The sequence below is a fragment of the Colius striatus genome, chromosome 3 (assembly GCF_028858725.1).
Source record: "Colius striatus isolate bColStr4 chromosome 3, bColStr4.1.hap1, whole genome shotgun sequence".
Lineage (NCBI taxonomy): Eukaryota > Metazoa > Chordata > Aves > Coliiformes > Coliidae > Colius > Colius striatus.
This window is the reverse complement of record NC_084761.1, coordinates 63703455-63719165: the sequence shown is the minus strand read 5'-3', so window position 1 is coordinate 63719165 and position 15711 is coordinate 63703455. Positions and strand designations below refer to the sequence as shown.

The 15711-nt window shown below is 35.5% G+C and overlaps 1 protein-coding gene across 4 annotated transcripts in view; it reads right to left on the bottom strand.

The window, feature by feature from the left end:
- TENM3 (teneurin transmembrane protein 3) overlaps positions 1–15711 on the bottom strand; it is a 327557-nt gene that overhangs the window by 298692 nt on the left and 13154 nt on the right. For 3 of the 4 annotated variants that reach the window (XM_061992048.1, XM_061992049.1, XM_061992050.1), the window contains exon 2: positions 10560–10838. In XM_061992048.1, coding sequence (XP_061848032.1) covers positions 10560–10838 — 279 coding nt within the window. Of the gene's footprint in view, positions 1–6189; positions 6234–10559; positions 10839–15711 lie in introns of those variants that run through there. The other variant, XM_061992053.1, reaches the window with a different exon arrangement.

The window sequence follows — 15711 nt, the reverse complement described above, 5'->3', positions numbered from 1 at the left end:
ATTTCACCACAAAGGACAAAAAGCAATCTTAATGTAGTCAACCAGAGAAACCTGACTGTTGTCAATCTTTACTCTGTCATGACCTGCAATCTGGAACCAGGGTTTCCCAGGTCATTTGCTTATTTTTCTGCTGTGAATACTCCACCAGAGGTGGAAACGCTCACATTTTGTCTCAGATGTACCTAGTCAGCAGCGACAGTGCCCCAGGGAAGGATTTGCCAGCAGCAGCACAGACCTGGCAAAGAAGCTGCACAGAACGTTCAAACAAAAGAAAACTGTTATCTATTATGGATGTTCTTATAGAGGATATGAGACATATGCCTATTATCCGCTTGTATATTCATATTCTAATCCATAATTAACCTACATTATTTACCCTCATCTTTGATAATTTGATGCTGTGAATTCACAATTGTGAATTTTTAGTTTTTTAAATGTTTAAATAAAAATAAGATATTCGTAAGTATTTTGAAAATTCCCATGTACTATATAAAAATCTGGACTAACCCACGATTGCAGCATATGTCAAAGGCCCTTCCACTGAAAGGTTTCTGATGTGAAGTGAAAAAAATAGTATTATTTTCCTTGATTTCAGGGTGCCAAACCATAGTTCTCCTTCTCTACAACATCCAAGTCAAAATAATAGATGAGTAAACATAATACCTTAAATGAATGGGAGTGGGATAAAAATCAAACTCATAACTTCTTAACAAGAATTTATTTTCCTGAGGTTTGAGACCTCATTTTCTTCCCTTTTTTTGAGAAAAAAAAAAGCTTACAATTTGCCAGTAGACAGGCAGTACATTATACAGACCAAAGAAACTTCTGACCAGTTCAATCCACATGTTGTTTCAATAATGCTAAAAAACATTAATGTTTGAATTTGATTTGAAGCTTAATTTCAACCTGAATTCTCATCAAAGAAATATACCTTTTTATCCAGAGTACATCAAAATAACTCTTTATGTAGGTTTTACAACCATTAGTTATAAAGAACTGTCTATTCCAAAAGTCTTTGAAGCTTTTTGTAAAACCAAAAAAACCTCAAAGCCATCACCTTGACAAAATTTTCTGTTGTTTGACCAGAAAACAAAGGCTGTCACCTATAACTTTTACTGCACAGCAGACATTTACTTTAAAGTTGAAATCATTACTAGATTATTTCTCAATATGATATGTTTAATTATAGAAGTAACTGCAATTAAAATCTTATTTCAAATCAAACTTAGATGAAGCTTAAAAAACACCCTTAAAACAACTGAATATTAATAAGTGTACTTGGGTATTATTTAGACTTTACTTCTACCATTAATTTGGTTTTATCTAATGAACACATAAATGTAAGCATATCTGTATATGTGTGTGTGTGTGTGTGTGTGTGTGTGTGTGTATGTATGCATGTACACACACACACCTCCCATATCCACAAGAAATTAAGTGGTGCCTGAGAAACTTGCTTTCAAATGACAATAAACGAAATAATCTCACAGCTCTGACATATTTTTCCTCTTTTTTTTTTCCCCAGTGATAATTATGTCAATAAACCTGATTCAGCAAATCTGTTGCTCTCTAATTCATTAATTAAAACAATTTACTGCTACCACTGTGATTTTTCAAGGACATCAAAACCACATTCCAAATCAAAAGAGCAGAGATCATCACTTTATAGATGTGCAATGCATGCTTTGCTTTCATGGCAAACTCACAATTAAAACACAACTTAAATGAAAAAAGAGACTTTTTCTTTAAAATTTCCTTCTGCAAGCACATCCAGAAATCACATTTTGTTTAGAAGGAGTGAAAAGCAGTGTTTCTGTATCAAACTTAAAATGGGGGGGGGGGGGAAAATCCATAGAAAGTTGACCATTTTTGATTAGAAGAAAAAACAAGATATAAATATTAATATTATAGTAAATTGCAGAGCAACATTTTTATAGCCTTCATTTTCTCAACACTCTTCCTGCTCATTAATTTTGGGGTTGAATAACAAAATTAACTCAAAGAAAACAAAACCAGAAGGGAAGCAAAGATTTTCTTGTCCATCCTCTCCCCTAAATAAGGACTGACATCACGTAACATAATATTTGCATGGTCTCCAACAATCTCTTTCACCAAGTTATGCCCAACACCATTGTCTGAGCTAACTTCTACTTTTTGCTATTTGCTTTGTTTCCATATATGGCTTTTACAACAGCACCAATATCTAGACAGAACATACTAGCTGTACCAGTCTCAATTCTCACAATCTCTTCTGGTGTTATGTATTTAAACTTTGGATCATTGCTGTTAACCTTCTTCTAGGCCTCCAGCTGGCTGGCATTTTCCTCAAACTGCAGACGCAAAAACAGTTGCAGAGTATTTCTGTCTTTGCACTGCTGAGTGCCATAGTAGGATTATTTCACCAGCACTGTATACAAAGACACATTTATAAGTTTGTGCAAGAAACCCTCACATACAACAGAAAACATTGCTGACAAATAACCACTATGACCTTCAGCCAATGGCTAGCCAGGAGGAACATTTCCTAGACCTGCAGGACAGGGGATAGGGAAGCCAAAGTCCAAGAACACTTGAGAAGCCTTACCATGGCACTGAAAGAATAAGCTGTTAGACACCACTTACAGAAGCTGAGCACACACAAGTCCTGGGGAACAGACAGGAGGTGTCCTATGTGCTGGTAGAGCTGACTAATGTCGTTGAAAGGCCACTCTATCATTCCTTGAAAGGTTATGACAATGGAGGAAGGTTCCTGATGACTTTTTAGAAGATAAAGGTCATGTTATCTTCTAGATACTAAGAACTAGAGGCAGTTAGCCTCACTCCAGTCTCCCAGGGAAGATTATGGAATATTGCTGGAGTTATACTTCATATGCCTGGATGGGGCTCCAGGAAAAGAAAATTAATGAGAACAGCTAACATGTATATACAAAGGCAAGTCACACCCAAACAACCTTGACTGATTTCTATGAGCAGATAAATTGTCTCAGCAGACAAAGGGAGAGCAGGGGATGTTGTTTTCCTTGATTTTACCAAGGCTTTCAACACGGTCTCCCATAGTATTGTGGTAGCCAAGCTGGAGAGAGATGGATTGGATGGGTGAGCTACAAAGTGTAGCTTGTAGAAAACTGGTTGCACGAAGTGGTTGAAAAAAGTGTTTTTTAGCGCAAAGAACAATTGTTGTCCAATATTAATGTCGTTCCTCAAGGGCTAATACTGAGGCTGATGGTGGTTTTTTGTCTCTACTACATTTAACATATTGAGAATTAATAGGAAGGAATGTGCCCTCAGCAAGTTTGTGGACAACACCAAGTCAGTGAGAGTGATCAATGCACTGCAGGGCTGAATTGCTTTTCAGAGGGATCTCAACAGGATGTAAAAAGTAGCTGAAAATGGCTCATGAATTCTAAAGGCAGAATAACTTCATCTAACAGTACTAGCTGGGAGTCCACTGGGAAGCAGCTTTGTAGTAAAGAACATGGGGAGTCAATGTGGACAGTTCGGCAGCGTGCCTAAGGCCTAAGCACATACCAGGTTGCATTCAGAAGAACAGAGCCATCATACCCTGGAAAGTGATTAGTCCTTTTTATTCAGCATTTGAAGACCACATCTACAATACAATATTCCGTTTGGGCCCTGCCAGTACTCATACTGCATTGACAAACTGGAATGAATTCAGTGGAGATTGACTACGAGGACTGGAGTGCTGAAGCATATAACCTGAGGAGAAAATGAGTGAACTTGGAAAAGGCAAAAGGTGGAAACCTAATTTTGCTCTTCCACTGCCCAAATCACTAGTTACAATTGCAGAAAAGGAAATTCTGATCTGATGTATAGGAGGAAAAAAACCCCAAACAAATCACAGTGAAGCTGGTTAAACACCAGAACAGTTGCTCTGAGATGATGCGGAATCTCTCTTCTTGTAATTTTTCAGAACTCAACTGAACAAAGCCTTGAGCAATCTCATCTAAATTAATGTTAGTCCAGCTCTAAGCAGATGGTTGAACCATATGACCTCAAAAAGTCCCTTCTAAGCTCAACTATTCTGTGATTTTCTAAAGGACTGTGATTCAGCCACTTTTCTCTCTCGCATTTGTGAATTTTTACTACTGTCACTTAAATGCACGTTTTTGGATTTGTATTTATTGAATTATTTTATTTTCACATGGAACTGTTTGTCCAGCTTTCATTTGATCCTACAAAGTGTATGTGATTCTTTCCAGGTTACAGAGTTCTACTTGCATTATCCAAATCATTAAGAAAATCTTGACACACTATGCAGAGTACTATATGATTCAACTTTGCAGTTCATGAAATACCTGATAATCATTCTTTAAAGATTTTTCAAAGAAGTCATATATTTATCTTGTGATAATGAACCTCAGCCGTCTCTATTTATGAGTATTGTCAAGGGTGAGGCAGTGTTACTAATATTAAAACACCCATTGCTATTAGCACCTACACTTTTTGTTATGAAGAAGTAGTTTACACTATCACAGAAGGAAATTATAGCTTGACAAGATTCATTTAGTACAAGCACATGGTCACTCTTATAAAGCATAAACCTTTTACTTTGTTTTCCTAGAGTGTTTCTTGTCTAACTGCTTAGGCAGGTTCTTCCTCTTCTTTGCTCCTTCTGAAGTTGTCTTGTGTGTTTGTTTTTGCCTTCCAGAATCATATTCATTATCAATGACTTCTCAGGCATGAATCATAAAAAGCTCAAAGGCTGTAGACAATACATGCAGGATAAATTTTCTACGTAACCTCTAATCCTTTGTTTAATTGTATAAATGTTAGCTCTGTGATCAGTTACTCAGGTAGCAAATGCTGAAACAAAAACAACCAGAAGAAAACATCAGCAATATATTACCAATCTTCCTTCACTGTTACATAATAAATCAACTCCCTCTTTTCCTTTCTCTTAGTGTTCATATTTGTGTACAGCTCCTTCACTTTTTTGCAGACTATGCCTCAGTTTTATTTGTATGCCCAGACATTCCCAACTGCATTTTTTTAAGATCCTCCTCAGAAATTTGACTTTCCTTCCATTTTCTGCATGGTTCTTTCTTGAAATTTGGATCTTTGGAGAAATCTTGAGCTATGACAGTTAGCCTTTAAACATCTCCTTCACCACTCCTTAACATTGGAAGGATTTATAAGCTTAAAAGCCAAGGGTGAAGTCCATGAAATTTTCTTCTTACATTTGTTTTTCATTGCAGACTCCAATCCTAATTTCATTGTAGTCAGCTATTGTTAAGCCTACAGTTCCTGTACATTAGAAGATTTGATTAAGCATTTCCAGAGAGCTGCATCATCTGGCATGACATTCTGTACCAGATTCCCATCGTGAAATCATCATTAAGATGGCCCTTTGGAATTTCACGCCTTTCCTCAAGAGCAAGGTCCATGACACTCAAAACTCTGAAGTCCAGGAGATCCCAAATGGTTACTGGAAAAAGTAACTGAAAAGAAAAGCTCAGCTGTTCCCTCTACCAGTAGCCAAAGGAATTCATAGAATCATAGATCATAGAATGGTAATTATCAATATGATTTTCAATTGCCTTAACAGTGAACACTAAGAAGATCTTTTGAAATAGATCCATAGAACTACAATCATAACAGAATCTGAAAACTAGCATAACTACAGAAAACCTGTGATAATATTGCAGAAAACCAGGGATGACTACTTTTGTGCATGGATTTCTGTTCCATATGTCCATAACCAAAGAATATTCCATGACTGTGTAGACATTAAATATTATTTCAGAGCTGAATTCTGTCAACAATAAAACAGACTGATTTCCTGGTCGTGAAATTTCTTAGCAGCAAAGCAGGATTTAAGAGATATTGGCATGCTTAATGAGGCGTAGATAATTGCTAGATGGAATACTGTGGGAAAGAGTGAAGAAGCTGTAAATGGTGGTATGGCAGTAAGATGAATATTAATTCATCAGCTATATAGCTAGTTTTCATCAGTAAGCTCAGCATTTGGCTAGCAGGTACCAAGCAGTCCTATTTAGCAGAGTTTATCTAAGTCAAGTTTTGCCTTAGCATAAAGAAGGATGTTAAACAGGTGAAAATGTGTAACACCATTTCCTGAAGGATGTGCATTATTTAAGAATACAGAGTTCAAGTATATGTTATAGATGTACTGGGTTAGAGAGATTGAAATTGTCTTGACAAGTATCTTACCAATTATTTCTTGGTTTTCAGAGATCTGAATGCCAGTAAATTCACCATTCTGGAAGGACAAGAGAGTATTATGTTCATAAAAATGCTATCTTCAGAAACAGTCTGAAGTTGGAGAGGAAGCAAGCTGGTGCTCATGCAGCTGATAAACTGATATTTTCTCTTTACAGAAATCCTCAGCAATGACCATTCTACCAACAAGATCTGCTTTTCTGTATCTGTGAAAAATGGGTCCAAGTTTCAAATCATTTATCTAACCAATTCAGAACTGCCTGAGGCCATGATCTCATATATCTCTCTCCCTTTCCTCTTTTTATTTTGCTACATCCTGATCTCCTCTGGTCTTCTGACAAAAACCCCATCAGTGCAAAACTTTCACTAAATCAGAACACATTCTATCGACATCAGAACTATTTTCTGTACTCCAAGCTAGTCTCTGTGGCTATGGACAGAGTAAACAATCTGGCACACATCTACCTGGAGTGCTCAACACTTTTTTTCAGAAGCACTGTCAATACTGCTTTCAAAGGGGTAAAAAGTGACATGGACTTGCTTAAGTTATAAAGGAGTGAGGGACTTTCTAGTCACAATCATTTTCACAGTCTGAGTTTCAGGCTGGCTCAAAAATTGCATACAAAACTGGTTATATAACTTCACAACAAGTAAATAAATAAATGATCCTATAAGGAGTTGGACTTTAGGAATAACTTGCTCAATTAACTTTCATGTTTTGCTTATTAGCTTTTTGATGTCTCGTGAAGTTAAAGATTGCAGTTTAATGGATTTAAAAATAATTTGAAGAATTGACTGAATTCTAAGATACCTTAAAATATATTGACTCTTTATGCAAAAGGCCCATTTGAAGTCTAACTACAAGTTCTAGCTCATACGCTGCTGGAATATTTATCAAGTTTAAAATACAAACTTTAGTAATCTTAGAACAGCTTAACAACATAAAGATATCGGCTAGCATATAAAAGATGAGACACTTTTATTTCAAAGCCACAGGTCCTAGAACAACTACTAACATAGACTGCTTGATGCAGCATTTATGACATAACCTGCAATGAGAAGGGAGAAGAAAGACTGAAGAAGCACATGCATGCTCCAATTGATACACCATACTGTATGTGACACTAGTAGGTTGCCCAGATTAGTAGATGCAGGTGTTCCTTCAGGGAGGTTGACATAACAAATCTCTCAGAATACGATGCCAAGAGTCATATACAGAACTTGAATGAGCTCACAGAAAAGTATTTCTCTTCAGAATGACTTACCAAGGAGTAACCTAAAAGTTTGATGTGAGAATACATCGATAAACCTGTGCTTGATATACAGTTCTGATGCTTTCTTATGAAAAAAAAAATCTGCTGGTATTATGAATGAATGTTATTAGTATATTCAAAATTTTGCAACTTTATCATGTACAATGTTACTTGTTCAAGCAAACTTCTAACCCTGCTGATATTACTCAAAATTTTAAGTTGCTGTTATAGGACCTTAGAAACAATATTGAGACCTCAACAAATATAAGTTTATATATTCAACAAACTATTTACACTTAATCATTGTAATTATGCAACATAACTTTGAGTTTTGCCTTCCTGAGGGATACATGCTCCACAAATATTTCAGAAGTGCGAATAAAATGGTTATAAGGAAGGAAAGGAAATTGTACTTTGACAATAAGCTTCTTTTCTTGCCTAACTGGCAAGAAAGAAAGCCCAAGTACATTCAACAAATATGGTTCATAAACCTACAGGATAAGTCACAGTTGTAATCATCACGAATAGTCCCATTACCTCCAAAAAGGTCAGCTTATGGTAATAGGCTATTTAAACAGTGAAAAATTTTACTGGGTGAACAGTTTTAGTGCTTAAGAACTGAGTCCTTAGGTAAGGAAGTATGATCTGGTGTTATGTTTTGCTCATTGTAACCTGTTGCTCCTTATTTATCTTAGAGGTAAACATACTGCATGGAAATGCATTAACTTGTAAAACACCATCAAAAATCGGTCAGGAAGCTTTCACACACAGCAGAGGGACACAGTACAGAGGACTCGCCGTAACTCTTAACTTTGGTTTAAAAGCCATATCAGATTTGTCAGATTTTAACAGTATACTGGCACAGCTATTAACTTCAGGCTATAAATTAACAAAACTCGCACATGCAGTTTGGTCTTCTGATTAGAAACCCTGTGCCTGCCAGGACAATACAACCTCCTTAGCTTTAAATTGTATTTTCTATTCTACTGCAAGCATTTAACATACTGAGTTCCAACTATGTGTATAAAATCATTTCTCAGCCAAATCTTCCATGGTAAGTGGAAACACAAACTCAGAGAAAGATACCAAAGAAGATTAAGCTTTTGAACACTTCTATAACATCTCCACTGAAACAGCAATCCATGACACGGTCCAAGTTATATAGAGTTCATAACCCTAGGGGACTTTTGAGCCATCACAATTTCATTAGCCTCACAGCAGTCCCAGTACCTTCTTAAGTTGGACTGCTGGCCTTCCTATCAATAAATAAATCAACTCTAATCCTTTTTAGTGACTAAACTCTTCTTTGAAGTTGTATCAAACATCAGACGTTCCTTGCATAATTTTAACCAGTGCAGAATAAGACTTTTCTAACATATTCACAGACATCTCACACATGAGAAAAGAAACTAAAACTCTAACTTCAAGCTCACAGAGAAAGTTTTGGCATATTATAATAAGATATTTTGTTTTTTGAAAAAATGTATTTATAAAGTTTATAAAAAAGTACACCAAACCTATTGTAATTCTGAAGCAGTAACTGACCTCTTTGGTAACGTAAAGATATAACTCTGTAAGGAAATTGTGTGCATGTGTGCGTGCATGCATGTATATATGAGTATGCATTTTTGAGATCATTAATTTAGGGTTTTACAAAAGACTGAAAGGAATCTGTTTTGGTATAGACCTTTCAAAAGAAGAATCACTGGACTGCTCAACAATTTATTCTAGATTGCTTTAAATCTGAAATATCTAGAGTCATCCTACAAACTCCACTGCCAAAAGGAGATAGGTGAGTACTCCTTCCCTCCTCCTTTAAAACTAGCTTCCAACTCAAGGCAAGTGTTCCAAGCATAAGATGAGTCACCTATCAACACTGATACCTGTCTCCTACCACAAAACATTCAGTCCAGCACAAAAAGGACTTCACTTAGAACCAGACACCAGAGGAAGGGCAACACCTATGAATAATACCAAAATACAGATTTTGTATTCTCAAATTGAAGTTAAAATAATAAATAGGTAGGACTAAAAATTACTCATTGTAGTTTAAAATAGAAGTTTGTTTCTTTTTTAAAAGTATTACCATACATATACATCTACATTGCTGTTTTCTACGACATGTTACAGTTATTGTCCGAGGATAGAAATAAAATTGCTCTGACTTTTGTACAGTTGACAAGTTTAATAAACTAATAAAATGTTGCGTAGACATGCAGGCAATAGCTATCACTAATTTTAACTTTTACTCATTTTTCTTTATTATTCCTTTTAATCCATTCAATAGAAATTCACGAAGTCAACAGAACAATCATTTTCATTCGAGTAAAGCTGAAAATCTTCTGCAAATAAAAAGAAGTTAAAGATGTTTTCTAAGATTTGTGCATTTAATACCACATAATGTTCTGCTCGTAACCTCAAGTGGAGGTAAAAAGAATTTTGAAAAGCTTTAAAAAGAAATCAGTCAATTGTATTAACCTCTTTTCATTTAAACACTAAGCTTTAACATACAGTGGTTATACCCCACATCCTACAAAGCTGCCGTTCCGATTTTTTTTTTCAGATTTTAATTGCACAGTAATCCAGTCCCCCAGGAACATCAAAGGCCACATGTCCCTCTTCGCCACAATTCCAATCGCTCTCATCAACTTGGAAGTTTAAAGCATAATCAAATTTGTTTTCCAATCACATGAGCCCTGTTAATAAGCTATTCTTTGCGTTCATTCATCCCTTCTAAGATTCTGCAACTTCTCCAAGATGTCTTGAAGACAGGTTTACAATGAAACCTTTGATTGCATACTGGCCTTGGGGATCAACTTTATCACCACTTACTTAGCTGTTCCCCAAAGGATAACAGGTGGCATGGCCTGAGATAAAACAGAGCTAATCTTTTTTGTGATTAAATTCTTTCAGAATTACAGCTAAAATGTCACACTCAAAGTGTGCATTAGTTAGGGCTGATACTGAATATTGACTTTTCTGGGAAGAGTACTGAAAAAAAAGTAAATAATTCAAGGCCATTCCTGTAATGATTTAAAATTATCGAGTGTCAACCAAAACAACAAATAAAGCATTCATTTATATATGGGCATATGTGTAAGAACTTACCATTTTCACTGTCGGACTTGTTTTCATGTTCGGTATCAGTCAGAGTGAGGGCTGAGTTGGAACGGCTCGATAGACAGGAACTGCGCCCTGATTTGACCCCCCTGCCCCAAAGTCTCATGGCATGCTCTGGAGACATCACTCCTTCATTTTCAGTATCAGCATCTGACCCTGCACTGATAGAGTAACCTCTGTGGGGGAGCCCCATTTCCGCACAAAATGCCAGTCCTCGACGGGTTGTTGGTTCGCAAACTCCTAACTGCCTTAGGGTAAAATTCTGTCCTGATTAGAGGAAAAAAAGATAACAAAAGGTGAGAATTTTTTTTTAAGGAACCTAAAAGTAAAAACTCTTTATGTGTATAATTATCTCAGGTATCAAACAAGGTGTTTCATCAAAACTCCACATGTATTACAATCAAGTGGATTCTTTTGTCTCCAGCTCTCTGCAGTGCCCCTTTTCATTCATACTACACTTTAGTTTTGTCAACTGCTTAAACAGTCAGTTTCCTGAGTAGGAAAGAAATATAACAGAAAGTTCTGCAAACTAAGAGAAGCCAATTCAGCACATTAAAGGATTAAAAATAAATTACAAACTTTTTTCATTTCTCAGTGTGAAAGCAGTAACGAGGTATTTCTCATTATTATCTTTTTTTGCTGTTGTTATTGTCCTCATTAGAGGCCAAAGCAAAAGACTATTTCCCCTATATAGACATCAGCTAATGTGGCAATGGAAAACTAAATGGGAATTAAACTCACTTGGTCTTCTTTGTATCTCTCTGTATTACTTTAATACACAAATATAAACAAACAGGAACATGGTCACCCATTACTTGCAAGGACTACTGTAAAGTTATTTTTTGTGTCTCTCTACTTTGAGAAACACTTAAGGTTTTACTGATGAAGCAGAGTCTGTGCATTTTAAATAGACTTTTAGCCCCTGTTTTGAGGTAGAGCAAGAGACATAAGTGAATTCCAAATGATTGTATTAATAAATTAGGTGCAATAAACTTGTGACACTTCAATAACTTAAAGAGTCTAAATTATGCGACACTCAAAAATGACTGCCTTTTTAATGGCTGTGTCTTCATCCTACTTTTATGTCCATAGATTTAAGACAGTTTATGATATATAGACACTTGGCAAGCTCATTTGCACGTCTATACCTATAATGCTTTTCTACCCTAGTTCACAGTTATTTCATAACTCTGGGAACAAATTAGAATACACATTCATTTTTTGAATCTGACAGGCATTCTAATTTCTCCAAAACCAGTCATTTAACAAAAAAAATACATTAGTAAGATAATTGAAGCTTATAATACTACAAGAACAGAATTCTATCAATCAGAAAGTTATAGAATTGCAGAAGTGTGAATAAAGAAGTGTAAATAATTCCTGAAATATTAAGAGTTAATGCCCTGGCCATAGACTTGTTTTAAGTGAGACAGTTAATTATTTTATTGCTGCAGTCATAAGAACCATAAATGAATTCTGACAATGACTTTCATAAATAATGGAAATCAGTTACTAAAATTAGGTACAAATCAAACTGTATTTTTATGCATCTATGAATAAATATCTGAACTAAAATACAACTGGAGAGTAAGCATATCTATGACTATGTCTGAACAGTGTGAAGAGTATAAGAACAGAGGATTACCATGCACACTGATAGTATCTTATCAATTTTTTAAGCTGTCATGCCATGTGAATTTTCAGGTTTTGTGAGAGTTGAGACTAATCAGAGAAGCAAACAGGTCAAACAAATCGCCCAGTGGTAATAGGGTCGGAGCTGAAAGCAGTAAAGTATCTAAAAATGCTTATTGTTTTGCATTTGGGTAAATATATGCTAAGGGTGACAGTCTAGAACACTGGTTTTACATTTGATACATTATTATACAAATCTACATTTACAAACAGTTGCCTAAAGTCAGAATCAAGTACAGGAGAAGCCTAGGGGCACGTGTGTATAGGTGTACCCAAACACACACAAAGCGGCTAAAGAGTTGCATGTGCAGTATCTTATTGGTTCTAAGGACAAGATTTTGGGAACCGAATGGAAATGAAACAAGTAATTTTGACTAAAGACAAGGTTACTGGAGTCAGTAACAAAACTGCTGTTGACTTCAGAGCTACAAAGTGTTATGAGTGGGGTTCCTGTAACCTCACAGCGCTGAGATCTGGAGGTGAAGAAGGAAGAGACAGACACAGATGCTGCCTCTTTAGCCACAATTAGACTAGCTGCAGCGAGCAAGCATTGCAACCTGCAGTTCCTCAGCCAGCCTGCACCACATAGTTCTGAGCTCCCTTCACTGCAAAAACGACCTCTTTGCACTCAGAGAATCACTCCCATGTGACACATCGATTGAGAATATTCCCCATAACTATCCCCCCATACATTTTTTCCCGCCATTCTTACGAAAACTATTATTTTAAAGAGAAATAACATTCTTCATGATCATTTTCTAAGAGACCTGGTGTCAGACACAGCATAATACCTACCATCTATTACTAATTTTATTTTTTACTTTAATTTGACAACAGCCTAGCTCCATGTGAAATATTTTCTTCTTTTTCCTCCACTTATGAAAGGTGAGAGAATCAAAACGGCACATCACAAAACAGTTTGGCACACCGCCAAAACAGAAAAGGGGGGTAGGCTTGCATATTGCTCTTTCACCACATCCAATACATCAGAGCTTTTCACTACACTGAAAAGTTTTACAGAATAGTCCAGAAATGTTGTAACAGCTTTAGAAACATCAGGCTAAATCATCTTCTGAATTAAAGCTCTCCTAAGAGCTTTACTAAGAGGATTGTACACTGTTTAAGTTGCCCACACAAATGAAAAAAACCCAAACAAAACACCAAATACAAAACCCAAACCAAAAAGTTGACATGGAAAAATATGTATTTGAGTAGGTATATCCCAAAGGAAATCATGAATACATGACACAAAAATTTTACCTCATTTTAAGATTCCTGAACAATGAAAACTGGAAGTCCTCCAGGATATAGAGGACACTGAATATGGCTGGAACACAGATCTACTGAGCAGCAGAATGAAATAATAAAAATGATAATGAAAAATGAAATTACAAATCAAATTATTACAAAATAAAAATAAAAACTGAAAAGGAGGTTGTAGTAACTCAGTGGATTTAAAAACAATATGAAGAGGGGATGTTCTCTTTTTTGTGTTCTTAAGAGCTTCTAATTAACCTTTCCAGAATGACTTCAATGTGAAGGATTTAATCATCAGTTTCTTACACTATGCGCACTTTTGCAATTTCTCTCACTGACAATAAAGGGCCTCAACAGTTCATAAAGACTTAAAAACAACTCGGCGATTGTAATGAACTAATTCCTTAGAAGAAAATGTAGATACAGAATAGACAGAGAGGCATAATGCTTTATGGGTTGTTTTGCTTTCCTTTAAGGAAGTATGAAGTGTTAAATAGAAAAAAATTAAACAATACATTTCAGGGAAATTTGTTCTAGAAACACCTTTGGAGTTTGGATTATTTAGGATGATGTATCACGAAGTTAAGTTTTAAAAACTGACTACAATGCTGTTTACTACCACTCTACCATTAGATACTGCATATCTCTTGGCTACGAATATCAATTTATAGGCAGTGTAAGGACTGCTGACACATTCTGTTTGTGCAGATGAGAATAAAATGAATGTAATAACTTTCAGGATCTTTTGCAGTAATTACTGTTAAAAATACAGCATTTGCCAACAGTAACTATACACATCTACCTGTTATGTTGCAACTATGTTCTGTGTAAGCAATGATCCATACAATTGGTGTTCCTCCTTAACTACAGTAGTTAAAAACATAACAAAAAAAGGTACACCGACATAATTTCAATATATGTTTTTATATATATAAGTATTCTATTTGTAAAAGAAAAAGTGTGTGTATGTATATAGTTCTCTGGCAAATCACACAGGGTACATTGTCTAGAAATGAAAATTTATTTGTTTTTTTACTTTAATCAAATACTGCATATAAGCAAGTGTGATGTATGCAGAAATTATATAATATTTTAGAAAATCAGAAGTTAATAGCTGGAATTAAAGGAAAAAATGCTGCATTTGTGCCTCATTTGTTTCCCTATCATGGGGACATTATTCAAAGACATATACAATAACTTATGTTTCAAGTTGGAAACATTATCTGCGTAAATGGATGTTTGAAGAGGACTACTATTATCAATCCTTGCTCTAAGTTGGAGCTATATACACAAAGGTAGTCTCTTAAAAACCACGAAAAGGGTAAAGAAGCAAATAGAAGAAATGAACAAAAATTATCTGAGAATTTGTCAACTGCTCCAGACATCAGCACTGTCCTTACTAATTCATTGACCACTGATAAATGGACAAGTTAGGTTTTAGCAACAATAGACTATTTTGGAAAAGCAGGAAATAAAAAAAGAAGCCTGAAAAGCCTCCAAAGCATATGCTTACTCAGTATAAAAATACACTCACACCTTTACCTTTAAAACCAGAGGAATTATAGTTTGAGTGCCCTTGCTAACTTTGTTTTAGTCATAACAGGATGGACATAATACCTAAAAGGCAGAGGTACCAAAGCCACCCAAGACCGTACTCAAAATTCTGTTTAGTTTGGCTCTTGCTTATGTTTCTGATGAAGTTTCATGTCATGTCTGATTTCACTGCATCCTTCATTACTTGTCAGTTCCCTTTCTAATCTATTTTTCCTTTGTATCTTCCCTTTTTCTATCTGCCTTAACACCCTTGTGTCATTCAAAAATCAAGCACATTTTCCCTATAGTTGATCTGCATTTACATGACAAAAATACTTATCCTAAACTTAGAAAAATTGTCAAACAATTAAAGCTATACAGATGCAAAACAATGATGTTGGTCCTTAGGAGAACCAATCTTCTCCATTACATTCCCTCATTCCCTACTTAATCTTGTTTTGTTTTGATTTTTAATTAAAAGAAGTCTCATTTATTTAGAAAGTAGATGAGGAAAAATATTTTTCTCAGTTATTTATCTTCTCTTTACAGACTATTACATACAAAAATGTCCTCTACAATGCTTATCATATAAGTTTACTGTGTAAGCAACACTGATGTCAAAGTGTTACTGTAAGGACCATGTTGTTTTCTGCTATTG